General features: G+C 33.5%; 2 protein-coding genes across 2 annotated transcripts; both read right to left on the bottom strand.

Annotated features, from left to right (window-relative positions):
* Positions 1-200: 200 nt before the first annotated feature.
* On the bottom strand, positions 201-4,335 carry LOC137827697 (protein MAEA homolog). The gene is made up of 7 exons (XM_068633963.1): positions 3,952-4,335; positions 3,454-3,648; positions 3,231-3,353; positions 2,631-2,816; positions 1,415-1,548; positions 725-911; positions 201-632 (listed from the first exon to the last, which is right to left on the bottom strand). The coding sequence occupies exons 1-7, from the start codon at positions 4,255-4,257 to the stop codon at positions 531-533; spliced, it is 1,233 nt and encodes a 410-aa protein (XP_068490064.1). The 5' UTR covers positions 4,258-4,335; the 3' UTR covers positions 201-530.
* Positions 4,336-13,421: 9,086 nt separating this feature from the next.
* LOC137827696 (protein CLP1 homolog) lies at positions 13,422-17,529 on the bottom strand. Its single transcript, XM_068633962.1, has 10 exons — positions 17,145-17,529; positions 16,991-17,059; positions 16,774-16,869; positions 16,119-16,360; positions 15,851-15,989; positions 15,670-15,726; positions 15,336-15,470; positions 14,494-14,729; positions 13,905-13,949; positions 13,422-13,827 (listed from the first exon to the last, which is right to left on the bottom strand). Exons 1-10 carry the CDS (start codon positions 17,352-17,354, stop codon positions 13,740-13,742), a joined length of 1,317 nt encoding a protein of 438 aa, XP_068490063.1. The 5' UTR covers positions 17,355-17,529; the 3' UTR covers positions 13,422-13,739.
* Positions 17,530-20,202: the final 2,673 nt, after the last annotated feature.

The raw sequence follows: 20,202 nt of genomic DNA, 5'->3' as shown, positions 1-20,202 counted from the left end.
ACTCAATAATTTATAACTTCAAAAATAATTTATTTAATGTTTTAAAAAACTAGACTTAACTCATTCTTTCAAAACCAATTTATAAAATAAAAACTATACTCATTATAATTCAAGCCCTAAAATTTTAGACACAGTACAGCCACCATCCCCACATGCACAAGCAACCCAGCCCTTAAAATCTCTTAAAAAGAATAGACACATTTAGCTATCCATGACTCATCTTCATTTCACCTTTTTTTTCTTCTCTATGAAATCCCTCCAAACCATGAAGGCACTGACAAGTTCATTAGTATGAAAAATACAAATCAATGTATGCACATGGTTACGTTATATCCCAGTGACAGTTTGAAACATCTTACATATGTACAAGTTTAAGTCAACACCGGAACACAAGTAAAAGAATGGACGTAATAAAGGAAGCCCATCAGAATAATTTCCCAAAACATTACTATCAGACAGCCATGGTAGCTTGAAGCCAAGGCAAGATTGACATTTTCAACTATGAATAATACCTTTTTAAGTATATAGATTTATGAAATATATGCCTTGACCAGTTCTGTGTCGTTGTAAACTAAACCCGTCCTCGGGCAGATGATTCTACCATTATTCTTCTTCGCCATCTCTTCAAGAGCCTGCAAAAGAACACCAAATAATTAATAATATTAGCTTCATAAAATATGCTTATCCATGGAACATCTAGAAGAATGTCTTGAATAACAGGAACCTTAGTGCTGTAAACATATCCATTGGGCAAGACTTGCGGTGGGTTCTCAGTGTCCATTAACTCCTTAGTTATATAGCAAACAAGCTTAGAGTGATGCTGCTTTGAGTAAGGCAGTGGCAGGGCTAATGTGCGGAAAGCTTCCTGTGATAGAGGGTCCTCTTTTGTGCAATCATCCTCGTAACAATATCTTTATCAAGTCAAGGGACATATCTCATAGATTTAGCCGTGACAATGCATAAACTAAGACTAACCAATCAAATTTACAAGAGGCTTTAGTATTATAAGTATGAGCCTTGAAATCATTCACAACAAATTAACAACACGGGGGTTCATCATCATGACTTGATCCTTAAAGGCTCAAGACTGATTATCAGTGTCAAGTATGAATTTCATACAATGAATGCTTTTGAACTTTAATATATATGGAGGGTTTCAAAATAACTGCATAAAGAGGGAACCGAACCACTCCAATCAAAAGGAATTTCATTTAGTAGGCAAACCATTAAATATCATTAATTCCCTCAAAAGGATAAGGAAAGTCCAAGTGTTGTAAAGAATTTCTGGGAAGGATGGCAGGGTGTTTCAGTTATATATATGCAAACATGGCTATCCACACACAGCATAGAAGCATCTAGCATTAAAAGAAGTGTTTCCAGATGATAATCAACAGTTCAAATTATAAATGGATACGGTGTCTTGAGAGCAGAAAGCCCAGCTTGCAGATAGATATTGAGCAAGGGCTCTAATGTCATGCCATATAACTTGCAGAACTCCTGTTTGAATTGGTCCACTAGAAAATCCCATTGCTTAGCTTCAAATAAAACCTGTAAAACAATATGTACGAGAAAATTGCAAACATTTTAGTGCTGAAATGTAAGCTCCTAAAAAATAGACAATGATGCAATATGAAGCAAAATTTCTGGCAAAGAATTACAGTTTCAACAATTTAATGTTGATAGACTTCGTGTGAAATACTACAGGCTTGAAAATCTTCTTCAACAAGTGATCAGAGGAACACAAAAACTCATGCAAATAATTGTTCTTGTTTTTTTACCTAATCCATATAGGACTTTTTTTTTGGCCATGAATTACATAAGACATGTGCTTGGTAAAAGTCCAATCGATTATTGCAACTAGAGAATATAGCACAACTTACAGCTTGAAGACACAGTTCAATTTTTTTGACTACAACTAGAAACAACTAGAAACATTTACAATTTATATCAACTAGCATATTGGCTTTCATTCCTTTATTTTCTTTAGAGTAAAGTATATAATTAACTTGAAGGACTACATACTCTTTACAATGAAGTTAACGCTTTACGACAAAAAAATGAAGCAACTCCATCTTGTACTGTGTTATTGACATTTACATAGTTATCAAGTCCCAAACCACATCATGAATCAGTTGCTCAATTTTTCAATCATGAATTGGGAATCATAATGTATGATAAAAACTTAAACAAACAAGTACAGACCTAAATTACTCAGAAGTCACTAATTCGTTCTTAAATGTCACATTGCTAGAGGAAATTATGAACTCCATTAGCGCCCTTTCTAATCCTTTCACATAACGATTGAAGACTTTCTTCCCCTTTGAATCCTCGGATGAAAACTGCGTAGGGGGGAATACAAAACAAATGTGGGGTGATATTGAATCACGGAGTCATCCATGCTGATGAGACAAAGGAACATTCATGCAGACCATGGGCACAATCATAGCCAACTGCGGCGAACCGCTAGCTTAAACTTACTAAAGGGCATCAAATTGTAATTCTAATTACAAATACTAGAATTCTAACAGAATATGAATACAACCCTAACACTATTGCATTAAAAAGATAATAAAATTAAAGACACCAGTATCACTAATGCACAAAATCACTCAAAGACAAGGTATACTCACCTTGTATGTGGCACATTCGGTATCCTTTTTAAAAGCTAGTGTTGCAGTGACTCGCTGCAATTCTTTCATGTGGGTGGTTGCCCATGGCGCAAGATATTTCCTAGCATACGTGATAGCTCTCAAATTGTTATCAGCTCTTACTAATTCTATGAACTCTTGAAGTCTCAACTGGAACTCCAATTTGCTCTGTCGTCATTAAACCACTAGAAGTTAACAATGGTAAATGTGATTTGATGCCTTCATAGTGATTTTGTGCATTTATTATAAACAAGTGTCACCCTATGAGAAATTTCATTGGTACTGGTGGGCATTTGAGAAAGTGTGGATTTGCATTAGTTTATAATTTTATTTTTATTTTCAAATTTTAAGCAGACTAAAGACATTTTTTTATACTTTGACCAATATGGTGGTTATCCTTCTCTTAAATATGAATATATTCTGTGGTTGCAGTGTGTCTGAGATGATTTCCTATTCTAAATGCATGGAAAGAAATGTCGATTACCTAGACTGTAGAACCAAATAAACCCAAAAGCCTAAGCTATGACTCAGCCTATGGGTATGGTGAACCAACGATTAAAAAGATCAAACAGCAATATGAACCTTAGACTTCTTCAGCCTTGATTTGTTATCAGCACACCATGCTAGGGCAGGTGCAACATCCTGATTTTGCAAAGCGTCAATAACCTTTTTTGCTTCTTGGAATACATCAATATCAACAAGATCCTGAGACACCAACATGAATGATATTATTGTTAGAACCAATACCAAAAGAAAATGCACATTTCAAACAATCACACATTCGACCACCTTGTTCATTCATTACCTGCAAGTTGCTGCTTTCAGCAAGTTTCACTGCAGTGTCATAGTATGACATCCTCAACATATAATCAACAAGAATCCGCTTCAAGCGAGTGTTACTCCACTCTGACATGTTTTCCGCATCGGCAGATTCTAAATGATCGAGACGCACTCGACACTTATGTGCTTGCAAATGCTCTACCCGACTTCCCTCCTCCAACTTTAACATATTTTCACAAGAATCCAAATCATGATCATCATAAAACTCAACAAAGGTGAGCATAAATTTCCAATTAAGCAACAGTTATACTTAATAATAAACGTAACCAATCATTGGAACAACGTGAACCAAGAACCATGCTACAGATCATAACTACACATAGTAACCACTAACCACATTACACAGAATATCATTTAGCACTACGAATACAAAATTAACCATGCGAATCGAGAATACGATTCCTTCTTGTGCATCGCGCGATGAATCGAAATTCAAATCAAGAAAATTAGGTCAGCAGTTTACCTTTCTCTTGAGCCCTTGCAGGCGGGAGACAAGGGAGTTAAGATGGTTGACGGCGTCGTCTGGGGAGAGGTCGGCGGCTTCGTTGACGCCGGAGATGACGGCGGACATTTCTTTCTCGACGGCGCGGTGGTTGGCGCGGAGGGTTTTTTTGTAGTGCTCGAAAGGGACCCTGAGGAACTGGTGCTCCAGCTTCAGAGAGTCCGTCAGCTGGGGGAGGTTCGACGGCGGAGGCGGCGCGGGGTTGGCGGTGGCGGTGATCGGGGTTCCGGTGGCGTGGTTGCCGTTGGGAAGGGAATCCATTTCCATTGGGAACAACGGAGAAGAAAAATAGAATCTCAGATTGCTAAGTGAATTGGATAAACTATGCTTCTACTCTTAAAAAATATTTTTATATTTTCCTTAATTTTACCTTTATTTAATTTCATTAAATTTTTAGGATTATTTTTTTTAACACAATCTTAATACTTCAATTTTTTCATTTTTTTTACTTATTTAGTTATGTAATTATTAAATATTTAAATTGAAAAATTTACAATTTCTATGAATCTTATTCGGTTTTAGTTTAAATAAAATTGTTTCTTGTAAAATAAAAAATGTTGTATCATGTCCTGATTTTTCTTTTTTTATTTTTTTTTTGTGATTAGTTTATGGACGTGTTTTTTTACCTGGGTGCAAACCGCATATGAAAATACTTGTGAGAATTTTTTCAACACAATACGGACCCAGAATAAAATTGCAGAAACTATGGCGAAATTTCACAAGTTTCGGTAGAGGATAGTCTTGGTTTTGAATAAATTTTTTGAAAAATTCTTCCAAAATAGTTTTTCATGAAATTCCACGTAAGAATCTCAACTGAATTTGAGACAAATAGCGACAAATTTGAGATCAAACAGATGAGTATTCACCTAAGAAAAAAATTAAACAATTTCACATACAAACGAACCTTCATTTCGGCCCCTGGCAGTGATGAATAAAAAATTTATTGAAAATAGTGTGAGACGAATTTGGGGCTCAAATCTCTGCCAAAACTCAATAGACACAATGGTGGCAAATGTCTGGTAAAAATTTCAGACGAAAATACCAAAGGAATAAGTTGTAGTAAGTCCCAGACCGAGAGTGAACAAAACCGGTTTTCCGTAAACAAAACGTCCTGGCTTTTCTTCCCCGTATCTTCTTTTTGTGATTCGTTTATGGACGTGCATCCTTGCCTGGGTGCAAAGAACATACGAAAGTGCTTGTGTGAATTTTTTTCAGTGCAATACGGACCCAGAATGAAATTGCAGAAATTAGGCCAGAATTTCACAAGTTTCGGTAGAGGATAGCCTTGGTTTGCACAAAATATCTGAAAAATTATCCCGGAATAGTTCTTTCCTGAAATTTCATCCAAGAATTTGCACTGATTTGGGACAAAGCGCGACAAATTTCAGGTCAAACGGATGAGTATTCACCTAAGAAAAAAATCAAACAGTTTCACACACGAACGAACCTTCATTTCGGCCCCTGGGAGTGATGAATAAAAAATTTATTGCAAATAGTGTGGGACGAATTTGGGGCTCAAATCTCTGCCAAAACTCAATAGACACAATGGTGGAAAATGTCTGGTAAAAATTTCAGACGAAAATACCAAAGGAATAAGTTGTAGTAAGTCCCAGACCGAGAGTGAACAAAACCGGTTTTCCGAAAACAAAACGTCCTGGCTTTTCTTCCCCGTATCTTCTTTTTGTGATTCGTTTATGGACGTGCCTCCTTGCCTGGGTGCAAAGAACATACGAAAGTGTTTGTGTGAATTTTTTCAACGCAATATGGACCCAGAATGAATTTGCAGAAAGTATGGCGAAATTTCACAAGTTTCGGTAGAGGATAGCCTTGGTTTTCAATAAAATTTCTCAAAAATTCTCCCGAAATAGTTTTTTATTGAAATTTCACGTAAGAATCTCGACTGAATTTGGGACAAAACGCGACAAATTTCACGTCAAAAAGATGAGTATTCACCTAGGAAAGAAATCAAACAGTTTCACGCAAAAATGAACATTTATTTCGGCCTTGGCAGTGATGAATAAAAATTTTATTGCAAATCATGTGAGATGAATTTGGGGCTCAAATCTCTGCCAAAACTCAATAGACACAATGACGAATGTCTGCTAAAAGTTTTAGACGAAAATACTCAATAAGTAAGGCGTAGTAAGTCCCAGACCAAGAGTGAAAAAAACTGGTTTTCCGAAAACAAAACGTCCTAGCTTTTCTTCCCCGTATCTTCTTTTTGTGATTCTTTTATGGACGTGCCTTCTTACCTGGGTGCAAACAACATATGAAAGTACTTGTGTGAATTTTTTCAACGCAATACGAACCCAGAATAAAATTGTAGAAAGTAGGACGAAATTTCACTAGTTTCGGTAGAGGATAACCTTGGTTTTCAATAAAATTTCTCAAAAATTCTCTCGAAATAGTTTTTTCTTGAAATTTCACGTAAGAATCTCAACTAAATTTGGGACAAAACGCGACAAATTTCACATCAAAAGGATGAGTATTCACCTAGGAAAGAAATCAAACAGTTTTACACACAAACGAACCTTTCTTTCGGCCCTGGCAGTGATGAATAAAAAATTTATAGCAAATCCTGTGAGATTAATTTTGGGTTCAAATATCTGCCAAAACTCAATAGACATAATGAAGAATGTCTGGCAAAAGTTTCAGACGAAATACCCAAGGAGTAAGGCGTAGTAAGTCCCAGACCGAGAGTTAACAAAACTGGTTTTCCGAAGTACTTGCGTGAATTTTTTTCAACGCAATGTGGACCTAGAATGAATTTGCAGAAAGTATGGCGAAATTTCACAAGTTTCGGTAGAGGATAGCCTTGATTTTCAATAAAAATTCTCCCGAAATAGTTTTTTCTTGAACTTTCACTTAAGAATCTAGACTGAATTTGGGACAAAACGCGACAAATTTCACGTCAAAAGGATGAGTATTCACTTAGGAAAGAAATAAAACAGTTTCACACATAAATGAACCTTCCTTTCGGTCTTGGCAGTGATGAATAAAAATTTATTGCAAATCCTGTGAGATGAAGTTGGGGCTCAAAACTCTGCTAAAACTCAATAGACACAATGACGAATGTCTGCTAAAAGTTTCAGATGAAAATACTCAAGAGGTAAGGCGTAGTAAGTCCCATACCGAGAGTGAAGAAAATTGGTTTGCCGAAAACAAAATGTCTTGACTTTTCTTCCCCGTATCTTTTTTTTGTGATTCTTTTATGAGCGTGCCTTCTTATCTGGGTGCAAACAACATATGAAAATACTTGTGTGAATTTTTTCAATGCACTACGGACCCAGAATAAAATTGCAGAAAGTAGGGCGAAATTTCACAAGTTTCGGTAGAGATAGCCTTGGTTTTCAATAAAATTTCTTAAAAATTCTCCTGAAATAGTTTTTTCAGGAAATTCCACGTAATAATCTCGATTGAATTTGGGACAAAACGCGACAAATTTCAGGTTAAACGGATGAGTATTCACCTAGGAAAAAAAAATCAAACAGTTTCACACACACAAACCTTCATTTCGCCCCTGGCAGTGATGAATAAAAAATTTATTGCAAATCTTGTGGAACGAATTTGGGGCTCAAATCTACGTCAAAACTTAATAGACACAATGACGAATGTCTGGTAAAAGTTTCAAATGAAAATATCCAAGGAGTAAGGCATAGTAAGTCCCAGACCGAGAGTTAACAAAACTGGTTTTTCGAAAACAAAACATCTTGGTTTTTCTTTCCCGTATCTTCCTTTTGTGATTCGTTTATGGACGTGTTTTCTTACCTGGGTGCAACCAACATATGAAAGTACTTGTGTAAATTTTTTTCAACGCAATACGAACCCAGAATAAAATTGTAGAAAGTAGGGCGAAATTTCACTAGTTTCGGTAGAGGATAACCTTGGTTTTCAATAAAATTTCTCAAAAATTCTCTCGAAATAGTTTTTTCTTGAAATTTCACGTAAGAATCTCAACTAAATTTGGGACAAAACGCGACAAATTTCACATCAAAAGGATGAGTATTCACCTAGGAAAGAAATCAAACAGTTTTACACACAAACGAACCTTTCTTTCGGCCCTGGCAGTGATGAATAAAAAATTTATAGCAAATCCTGTGAGATTAATTTTGGGTTCAAATATCTGTCAAAACTCAATAGACATAATGAAGAATGTCTGGCAAAAGTTTCAGACGAAATACCCAAGGAGTAAGGCGTAGTAAGTCCCAGACCGAGAGTTGACAAAACTGGTTTTCCGAAGTACTTGCGTGAATTTTTTCAACGCAATGTGGACCTAGAATGAATTTGCAGAAAGTATGGCGAAATTTCACAAGTTTCGGTAGAGGATAGCCTTGATTTTCAATAAAAATTCTCCCGAAATAGTTTTTTCTTGAACTTTCACTTAAGAATCTAGACTGAATTTGGGACAAAACGCGACAAATTTCACGTCAAAAGGATGAGTATTCACTTAGGAAAGAAATAAAACAGTTTCACACATAAATGAACCTTCCTTTCGGTCTTGGCAGTGATGAATAAAAATTTATTGCAAATCCTGTGAGATGAATTTGGGGCTCAAAACTCTGCTAAAACTCAATAGACACAATGACGAATGTCTGCTAAAAGTTTCAGATGAAAATACTCAAGAGGTAAGGCGTAGTAAGTCCCATACCGAGAGTGAAGAAAATTGGTTTGCCGAAAACAAAATGTCTTGACTTTTCTTCCCCGTATCTTTTTTTTGTGATTCTTTTATGAGCGTGCCTTCTTATCTGGGTGCAAACAACATATGAAAATACTTGTGTGAATTTTTTCAATGCACTACGGACCCAGAATAAAATTGCAGAAAGTAGGGCGAAATTTCACAAGTTTCGGTAGAGATAGCCTTGGTTTTCAATAAAATTTCTTAAAAATTCTCCTGAAATAGTTTTTTCAGGAAATTCCACGTAATAATCTCGATTGAATTTGGGACAAAACGCGACAAATTTCAGGTTAAACGGATGAGTATTCACCTAGGAAAAAAAAATCAAACAGTTTCACACACACAAACCTTCATTTCGCCCCTGGCAGTGATGAATAAAAAATTTATTGCAAATCTTGTGGAACGAATTTGGGGCTCAAATCTACGTCAAAACTTAATAGACACAATGACGAATGTCTGGTAAAAGTTTCAAATGAAAATATCCAAGGAGTAAGGCATAGTAAGTCCCAGACCGAGAGTTAACAAAACTGGTTTTTCGAAAACAAAACATCTTGGTTTTTCTTTCCCGTATCTTCCTTTTGTGATTCGTTTATGGACGTGTTTTCTTACCTGGGTGCAACCAACATATGAAAGTACTTGTGTAAATTTTTTTCAACGCAATACGAACCCAGAATAAAATTGTAGAAAGTAGGGCGAAATTTCACTAGTTTCGGTAGAGGATAACCTTGGTTTTCAATAAAATTTCTCAAAAATTCTCTCGAAATAGTTTTTTCTTGAAATTTCACGTAAGAATCTCAACTAAATTTGGGACAAAACGCGACAAATTTCACATCAAAAGGATGAGTATTCACCTAGGAAAGAAATCAAACAGTTTTACACACAAACGAACCTTTCTTTCGGCCCTGGCAGTGATGAATAAAAAATTTATAGCAAATCCTGTGAGATTAATTTTGGGTTCAAATATCTGTCAAAACTCAATAGACATAATGAAGAATGTCTGGCAAAAGTTTCAGACGAAATACCCAAGGAGTAAGGCGTAGTAAGTCCCAGACCGAGAGTTGACAAAACTGGTTTTCCGAAGTACTTGCGTGAATTTTTTCAACGCAATGTGGACCTAGAATGAATTTGCAGAAAGTATGGCGAAATTTCACAAGTTTCGGTAGAGGATAGCCTTGATTTTCAATAAAAATTCTCCCGAAATAGTTTTTTCTTGAACTTTCACTTAAGAATCTAGACTGAATTTGGGACAAAACGCGACAAATTTCACGTCAAAAGGATGAGTATTCACTTAGGAAAGAAATAAAACAGTTTCACACATAAATGAACCTTCCTTTCGGTCTTGGCAGTGATGAATAAAAATTTATTGCAAATCCTGTGAGATGAATTTGGGGCTCAAAACTCTGCTAAAACTCAATAGACACAATGACGAATGTCTGCTAAAAGTTTCAGATGAAAATACTCAAGAGGTAAGGCGTAGTAAGTCCCATACCGAGAGTGAAGAAAATTGGTTTGCCGAAAACAAAATGTCTTGACTTTTCTTCCCCGTATCTTTTTTTTGTGATTCTTTTATGAGCGTGCCTTCTTATCTGGGTGCAAACAACATATGAAAATACTTGTGTGAATTTTTTCAATGCACTACGGACCCAGAATAAAATTGCAGAAAGTAGGGCGAAATTTCACAAGTTTCGGTAGAGATAGCCTTGGTTTTCAATAAAATTTCTTAAAAATTCTCCTGAAATAGTTTTTTCAGGAAATTCCACGTAATAATCTCGATTGAATTTGGGACAAAACGCGACAAATTTCAGGTTAAACGGATGAGTATTCACCTAGGAAAAAAAAATCAAACAGTTTCACACACACAAACCTTCATTTCGCCCCTGGCAGTGATGAATAAAAAATTTATTGCAAATCTTGTGGAACGAATTTGGGGCTCAAATCTACGTCAAAACTTAATAGACACAATGACGAATGTCTGGTAAAAGTTTCAAATGAAAATATCCAAGGAGTAAGGCATAGTAAGTCCCAGACCGAGAGTTAACAAAACTGGTTTTTCGAAAACAAAACATCTTGGTTTTTCTTTCCCGTATCTTCCTTTTGTGATTCGTTTATGGACGTGTTTTCTTACCTGGGTGCAACCAACATATGAAAGTACTTGTGTAAATTTTTTTCAACGCAATACGAACCCAGAATAAAATTGTAGAAAGTAGGGCGAAATTTCACTAGTTTCGGTAGAGGATAACCTTGGTTTTCAATAAAATTTCTCAAAAATTCTCTCGAAATAGTTTTTTCTTGAAATTTCACGTAAGAATCTCAACTAAATTTGGGACAAAACGCGACAAATTTCACATCAAAAGGATGAGTATTCACCTAGGAAAGAAATCAAACAGTTTTACACACAAACGAACCTTTCTTTCGGCCCTGGCAGTGATGAATAAAAAATTTATAGCAAATCCTGTGAGATTAATTTTGGGTTCAAATATCTGTCAAAACTCAATAGACATAATGAAGAATGTCTGGCAAAAGTTTCAGACGAAATACCCAAGGAGTAAGGCGTAGTAAGTCCCAGACCGAGAGTTGACAAAACTGGTTTTCCGAAGTACTTGCGTGAATTTTTTCAACGCAATGTGGACCTAGAATGAATTTGCAGAAAGTATGGCGAAATTTCACAAGTTTCGGTAGAGGATAGCCTTGATTTTCAATAAAAATTCTCCCGAAATAGTTTTTTCTTGAACTTTCACTTAAGAATCTAGACTGAATTTGGGACAAAACGCGACAAATTTCACGTCAAAAGGATGAGTATTCACTTAGGAAAGAAATAAAACAGTTTCACACATAAATGAACCTTCCTTTCGGTCTTGGCAGTGATGAATAAAAATTTATTGCAAATCCTGTGAGATGAATTTGGGGCTCAAAACTCTGCTAAAACTCAATAGACACAATGACGAATGTCTGCTAAAAGTTTCAGATGAAAATACTCAAGAGGTAAGGCGTAGTAAGTCCCATACCGAGAGTGAAGAAAATTGGTTTGCCGAAAACAAAATGTCTTGACTTTTCTTCCCCGTATCTTTTTTTTGTGATTCTTTTATGAGCGTGCCTTCTTATCTGGGTGCAAACAACATATGAAAATACTTGTGTGAATTTTTTCAATGCACTACGGACCCAGAATAAAATTGCAGAAAGTAGGGCGAAATTTCACAAGTTTCGGTAGAGATAGCCTTGGTTTTCAATAAAATTTCTTAAAAATTCTCCTGAAATAGTTTTTTCAGGAAATTCCACGTAATAATCTCGATTGAATTTGGGACAAAACGCGACAAATTTCAGGTTAAACGGATGAGTATTCACCTAGGAAAAAAAAATCAAACAGTTTCACACACACAAACCTTCATTTCGCCCCTGGCAGTGATGAATAAAAAATTTATTGCAAATCTTGTGGAACGAATTTGGGGCTCAAATCTACGTCAAAACTTAATAGACACAATGACGAATGTCTGGTAAAAGTTTCAAATGAAAATATCCAAGGAGTAAGGCATAGTAAGTCCCAGACCGAGAGTTAACAAAACTGGTTTTTCGAAAACAAAACATCTTGGTTTTTCTTTCCCGTATCTTCCTTTTGTGATTCGTTTATGGACGTGTTTTCTTATCTGGGTGCAACCAACATATGAAAGTACTTGTGTAAATTTTTTTCAACGCAATACGAACCCAGAATAAAATTACAGAAAGTATGACGAAATTTCAAAAATTACGGTAGAGGAGAACTTTAAAACTTTTAAAATTGTTAAAGTTCAATTAATGAAAATCTCCTTGACTAATGAAGTTTATTTTAATGTTAAAAAAATATTTATTAATGAAATTAGATCTAACCACAGAATTAATAGGCCTAATCACAACTTAAATTCCCATATATCCTTTAATTTAATATCTATCTAGGGTTTCTTATGAACATTTGATCTCTTCAATTCTTTATTTTCAATTTTGATCGCTCTATTTTTTTGATTTTAATTTTTAAAATTCTTATTTTTGTGTACGCTTGTTTTAATTTTTTATACTTTAACGAACTAAAATATTTCTCGATAATACCTTAAATGAATATATTAAAACTATAGTTTCAATTAGATTAAAAATAAAACATACGTAAAATTGAATATTTGACAAAATTCATGTATTTTCTAAAATTTAATGACTGAACACGGAAAAAAAAGTCAAAAGGATTAAAATTACAAAATTACATCCTCCTTCCATAATTATAATATATTGTTTTAGATTTTTTTATTTTCTCTTATAATACTTTTTTTTAATGATTTCGTGTATTAATGATTTTTTCCGAAATAATTTTAATTGTTTTCGTCCATAAATAATAAATGCTATGAAGATTTAAGAATTAAATAGTTTAGTTTGAAAAATTTAAATGATAATTCTATTATTCTCCCTTTATACATTAATTATTAAAAACTAATTTTGAAAATAATATTAAAACTATAGGCCAATTTAGTATTATTAATTAAATGAATTAACTTTCTTAGTTACATATATTAGGAATAGAGAAATTTAAAAAACAAAATTGTAATCTATAAATCTGCAAATATCCGTGGCAAGTAGCACCATCGAATAACAAATTCACAACACCCTCTTTAATAAAAGAGGAAAATTTGTTTTTTCAAGTGACTTTGCTTTTATTGTTGACTTCAAATTGAAATTTCCCTTACATATACACAATAATGGTGGACAATGGCTATTAAAAAATAAAAACCAGTAAAAGTAACTAAAACATTGTTAAGATTTTATTTATCAATTTCCAACATAAACTAATCTGAACATAAATAGATATTCTAATGTTAAAATTGAACATAACAAAATTGTCTATTGCGACATGGACACAAGTTTAAAAATGACTGTCACCTGGTTCTGCTGCTAAGATTTGATACCAATAATCATGAGAACTTTCCACCATGCAAAACAACTGCTCACAACAGGTTCTAAGCTAAATTTAGTATTTACATTTGATCACGACACAAAACTGGCGAACCAGAGAAATAAATGTGGCGAGTGATTTTCTGGTACAACACTGTTCAATAGTTCATGTTTCTAGCCATGTTAAGGATCCCATTACCAAATACTTGCTTGGAAGTTCTCCAGAAGACGGAGCAAGGTATGTTATCTTCTTTCTGTATACAAAACAACAATGCAAGCATTCATCATAAACTGTAAAATGAAATGAATCATTAAGTGGAACGATACAAACCTCTGAATGTCAATGTCTGTTACATAAACGAACCCAGCAACATTGCTGCACCAGAAAAGACATGACATGGTAAGATGATGTATACTTGTGGAAGCTAGGAATGGAGAAGAGGGGCATAATATTCTGAGGCTTAAAGCTGATTTCCTATTTTTTTAAAATTAGACACAAGAGGTAATATATACACAAGATTGGGTATTCATAAAATTGGTAGCTTTGAATGTCTCTGAGGAATATCTCAAGACAGGCCATTTGTATGCATAGAAGTGTCAACAAATCAAATAAATAAAGTTTTAAGAATAATCATTTCCATAAAAGCAAATCAAATCATATTGGATAGATAATATTTCAGGTAGACTTCAAATTAACAGCATCAAAAGTCACCACTTTCCATTTGGCCCACACTGCTTATCAGATAATAATTGATGCACAAATCTCTCAAGTGTCACCATATTTGTACAAGGGACAACACTATTCCTCACACATACAAGCAACCACATCACTTTACAACAAGCAAAAATACTTGGATCAAACTTACTAGGCTCAAAGAAATTTAAAACTTAAAAGTGATTAAAATTAGAACCGTGATTACCTGGAAATGATCTCATCAGGTTCCTTGGCAAATGAGACAGCAAGGACTAGATGGAGCAAATCACGATTTATGTTTACAGGTACAACTCTTGTTGGATCTGCAGCAGGTTCTGCTCCAATTGGCAAGGCTGAGCGTGGAGCCTGTGGCCCACCACCAACTCGATAAACAAACAAATCACTAAAATTTGCAATATTAGAATGTGGAGAAAGATCATTTGAAAGGCCATAGAAGTATTCCTGCGTCAAAATCAAATGGCAGCAATTTCAATTAGACCAAAAATAGTCAAACAGGAAGTTGTGTTAAACAGTGTTCAGGGGAGGAGAGAAAAGAAATCCCTTATCCTACTACACTCCCCAAGGCTAATAAACAAATTGTTCGTACTGTAAAAGTGATCTACTGTCAAAGTAGTTTTCAGATTGCACAACAATACACTTTCTAAACACCAACTAAGGGTACAAAAATATTGAGGAAGCCACAAATTTCATGATAAACAGAAAACAAGTGTCAACCGTTTCACTATGTTGACAACAGAAACATTCACTCAAATTAACAATTCTTTTTTCATTTAGACTTTTCATTACAGAACCATTGCTTGTAAGTTATAGTCATTACGAGAGACTTTTTTGTTACTTAACAATGAATTTTTTTATACACTACATATTTCTGAACACTTAACATACCCGGGCCAAAGAGTAATAACATACTCCTATATTAACAAATATATTCAGTAGAAAAATAAAGAAACTCCACCCGATATTCAAAAAAGAAAAAAAAAAGAGAAGGAAAATATCAATTTGAGGTTAGCATGTGGAAGATATTCAAAAGTAGACACGTAGGTTTACCCTTATCCTATAACTTCTGGCCTTCTGCCTGACTTTTGCATTCCTAGATACAACTCCACCCGACCTCTGAAGTTTCACAACATCTACTTTGGGCTCACTCTTAAGCACATCTTTGAGCATGCTGCACAGTTTTTCCTGTAAGAAGTTCAAAGGAAAAACTGAGATACTGAGCTTCTACAGTATGCAAGAATTAATAACATGTACAAGGAAAGTATGATATTCAAAAAATGATAGTGGGGATCTTTGGAACTGTCTTTCAATGCATAACTAATATAGAATATAAAATGATGGACATGTTAAAATAGTACACAGTATAGATATACAAGGCACATACCTGACCCAAAACCAAGACAACATTGGCCTTGAATGTACGAATTGCATGCAAGAGCAACTGCAACAGACACACAAAAAAGAGTGAGCGAGGAAAGAGTGCTATAATAAAAATTAGCAGTAAGTTGTATGTCTGAACAGTGATTAGTTTAGCAGTAATAAGGTAAAGTTCAAAGGCCAATTACATCATAGCCTACTCCCTCTATCCATCCCATAGTATTTATCACCATGCCTGAAGCTCGAGATTCAGCATTTCCAGTAAATTGTCTCTCAATCATCCCTGAAAGCTCCTTGACAAGAACTTTGTACAATTCTATGTTGTTGCTGGAAAACAAATACATTAGCATGGATTTTCATTTCCTTAATGTGCTACCAATAACTTAAAAAGTTCAAATCAATGAAAAAGTTTATATAATTTTGCCTGCGTATAATAGAAGTTAAATCACTAATCACCTTGGAGTTGCGTGTCCATAAAAGTAAACAAGAGGCATTTCAAGCGGAATGCCTTCCACAGGATCGATGGGCATTTCAATTGGAGTGGCAGCTATGCATCCAGGAATTGTTATAGAGCCTTGGCCAATATCCAAATCAACAAAGGTAGGCTTCCAACCCTGTTTAGCCGCCCAACTAAGAAGCATCCTTGACAAGGTACTCTTCCCAGAATCAGTAGGTCCTACAACAATGACCCTAGGACCCTGAAAAACAAAATTCACACACAACAAGCTTTACAACTCACATGAAAGAATGGCATGACAATCTATGATAAAATCACAAGCTTTCAAGTCTCTCAACACAATTATGTACAATGAAGCATTATTTTTCATAGTTCATGTTAACATTGAAAATTATACGTCACACAAAAGTAACAACAAACACTTATCATGTCAACTTATAAGTCAACCAAGGTTCTAAAACATGTCCATGGCCACAAGTTTAGCCCCAACATAAGGGTTTAAGAGACTCCACCACCACAACTGTGGCCTTGTCGGTATGATTTGTCTGCAATTCCCCCACAATATCAAGGAAAAATAGACAAAACCACAACCATAATTTAATATGCATGATCTCAACCATCCAGTCAATTAACCAAAATGCATAAAAAAAATACCTGAGAAGATTCATAATCATCAGGTGATGAAGCTTTGGCACGACTTCTTCTTCCATCCAGTATGGCATGCACATTTACATAGCTAACCATTGGAGTCTGCACTCAAAAAGTTGCACTCTTCTAATCACTGATTTCTCAAGTACTGTTATATCTTTTTTTTTTTCCTTACCAATAATCTAGAAACAAAACATTCAATAGGGCTACTACAATGGCTTACCTCATCCGCAGTATAATCAGTTTCAGTCCCACCGTCCATTTCAATGGTTGCACCAAACCAAGTAAACACCTGAAACAAATAAACATTCCCCTTATCAAAAGAAACAGAAAGGAAATGTGAACACAACAAACAATTTGATTGAGAGAGAAGTTACAGCAAACTTGAGCCTGGGAGGAAAATTGAGCCAGATTTGAGGAGGAAGCTCGGTGCCAAAAATCTCCGCAGTGCCATCAAGGAGTCGAAACCGAAGTGGCGCGTCGTTACCCACTTCTATTCTGAGTTCGCTTTCTCTCTCCAATTTCACTTGCTTAATAGTGGATGCAGAGCCCGAACCACCCACAGGACCTGCACCACCGTAAGCCATTTCCTTTTCGTCTCTGAAACTCCAATTTCACTTTCTCTGCTTCGAATCAAAATTCTATGGCGTTAGGGTTTGCCGATGGAACGCAGAGGAGTGAAGGAAAAGGGGGAAAAAATATTAGAAACAGAGTATTCAAGTTCCTTGGAAGAGGAAGAAGAGTGAAATGAAGATAGTTTTTAAAATTAAATTATTACATTATTATTATTATTATAGTATAAAATTATAATTATATAATAAACTACAATGTATTTTATAGTTATATTGATCTAGTTATGTAAATATATTATTATGATATATTATTACAAAATTATAGATTTTTTTATATAAATATAAATATATAATATATTTTCTTATTTTATAAATACTTGCATAAATGTTTTATATAAATTAATTATATAACATTAAAATATTATAAAACATTATATATTTCTTTTTTTATTATAATGAAATTACAACTTTCATGTTGCCAAATCTAAATTTAACATTTATTTATTACTATCCAATGTATTTTATATTTAATCAATATTTTTTATTTAAAATTTAAATGTATTGAGATTAATTTTAAATGATGTCTAATTTAGTTCTAAGAAATTGAAATACTCAAAAGTTTTTGTATAATTTTTCAGAGTATTCAAATTTTATTTATCTGTTTATAATACTTTGACTATTGACTCATATAAAATAGTGAAATAAAACTTGAATGCACAAATAAATTTAGGTCTAAATCCTTATATACACAATACTCATGATCCTCAATCAATCTAATATATAATTCAAATAACATAAAAACAAATTGCTGTAAAAAAATAAAATAACTTTGACCCATCAAATCTAATAGCAGATGGATCACAAAGACAAGTAAAAGAATTTTCATATTTGTTTATTAGTTTCATAATGATACTCTATAAAAGACTTTGTTCTCCCTGTGGCCATGCTTTGAAACCATTTCTAAAATTCTCCTGTAATGTCTTGTTGTAAGGTAGGTTATAAAAATATTATATATGATTTTGGGTTGATAATTAACCAAACATTTTGTGTATAAACATATGTGAGACACAAAAGTTGGGGACATGGGAGACACACTCATGCCATGCTACAATTTAGAATTGAAAAATGTGAATCTATATAACCAAAAAGTAGGAGTTATTTGGTGAATCTAATGCAAGAAGAAAATGCTAACATTGTGCTGGGAAAACACAATCAAACAACTTGTTACTCTCACACATTTTTTTTATGAGTAAAAAACAATAAATAAATATAAAGTATTTAAGAGGTGACTTAACTTTTGTATAAAAATTAAGAAGAAAGATAAAGCAACAAATATTTAATAAAGTATAATTTATACAAAACCAACATTTTATATAATATGAGTATGGGAAATACTTATGATTTCTATCCATCTATTGAATGTGAAGAACTAAATAATAATGTCTATGATGAATGAGATTTAAAAATCAAAATTATACATATGATCAAATATTTCCACTTATTTATAATTTTTCTCTTTCATTTGTTCTCGCCAATTTGAGGTCGGTCGGAATCTGGATGAGCTCCTTGTGGTCTCCCTTCAATCACCTTATAGAATATGAGTTAAGAGTAATTATTGTATTGTTTATTAAATGTCGTTTATTAGATGATATTTTTTGTAGAGCATAATCTTGTATGTATAGACCGAATTATAACCTTTCAACCTTTAGTCCATGATTATGTCTTAATTGACTGATTAAGGTTAATTGATTGAGATCCATTGATTTGTTCTCCCTCATAATGTTAGATACATAGACTCGGAAAACGATCATAAATGACCAACTATCGTGCCAGATCCATGACCTAAGAGAAGTGATCTTAGATAGGTTGTTTTCCCTATTTAGAATGATTTTTTAGTGAAGATAAGCTATTAACTAATTTTATTATAGATGATTATATTAAAATAGAGTGAAGTTTAAGTGATTCACAACAAATTTTAATTATATATATGTGAAGTAAATCATATTTTTTAATTTTATTCATACATAAAAACAACATCTTTATAATCTTTATAATACAGATATTTAAATTAAATAGTTTTTTAAGAGATTCAACTGTGAACACATATAAATGAAAATTTAAAAAGACATAAAACAATTAGGCAAATTAATTATGAATTAGCATAAGTATGAATTCTTTAACTAAAGAATGATGTAAAAGGAGTATGTTTTTTTTTTCTTTAATCTAAATAATTATAGTAAGAAAATTATTAAAATAAGTTATTAATTTTTTTTAAATAATAAAAATTGTAACTTAAATTGTACTATAACATTTATATACAAGTCTATATAAAATATTTTAACATCATAAAACGTTAGACAAGTTCTAATATTTTAATAGTTTTCTTATTACAAAGATTCAGAAAGTCTAAAATTTGAACTAAAAACAAAATCCAAAGAGAAACAACAAAATATATTTAATCCAATAAATAAAATACTTTCACAGTGATTTATACTTGATAAAAAAAAAGTTGTTAAAATTGAAGTATAAAAGTGAAATTAGGTATAACTTTGTAAAACGTGACAAAAAAAGACAAAGATTTACATAACAGTAAAAGTGAGGTTCTATACGTTATTTGTGCACTCCTTGTCTGAGAAGTGAAACAGAAGATTCATTCTCTTTTTCTCCGTCAATCATGCTCATTCAACAATATCAATCATCATTCTAAACAAACAAATTCTAAATATGTTTCTTAGTTTGTAGTTAGTATTATATTGTTTAAAACTTTATATTAAAAATAATTTATATACATTTTTTTTAATCTTCTAATACACCTTTATGTAGAGTCTTAGACCGAATTCGATGCAGTGTGTTGAATGATCAC

The sequence above is a fragment of the Phaseolus vulgaris genome, chromosome 7, assembly GCF_000499845.2.
Source record: "Phaseolus vulgaris cultivar G19833 chromosome 7, P. vulgaris v2.0, whole genome shotgun sequence".
NCBI lineage: Eukaryota > Viridiplantae > Streptophyta > Magnoliopsida > Fabales > Fabaceae > Phaseolus > Phaseolus vulgaris.
Note: the sequence above shows the minus strand (reverse complement) of the source record. Positions and strands in the feature narration are given on the sequence as shown.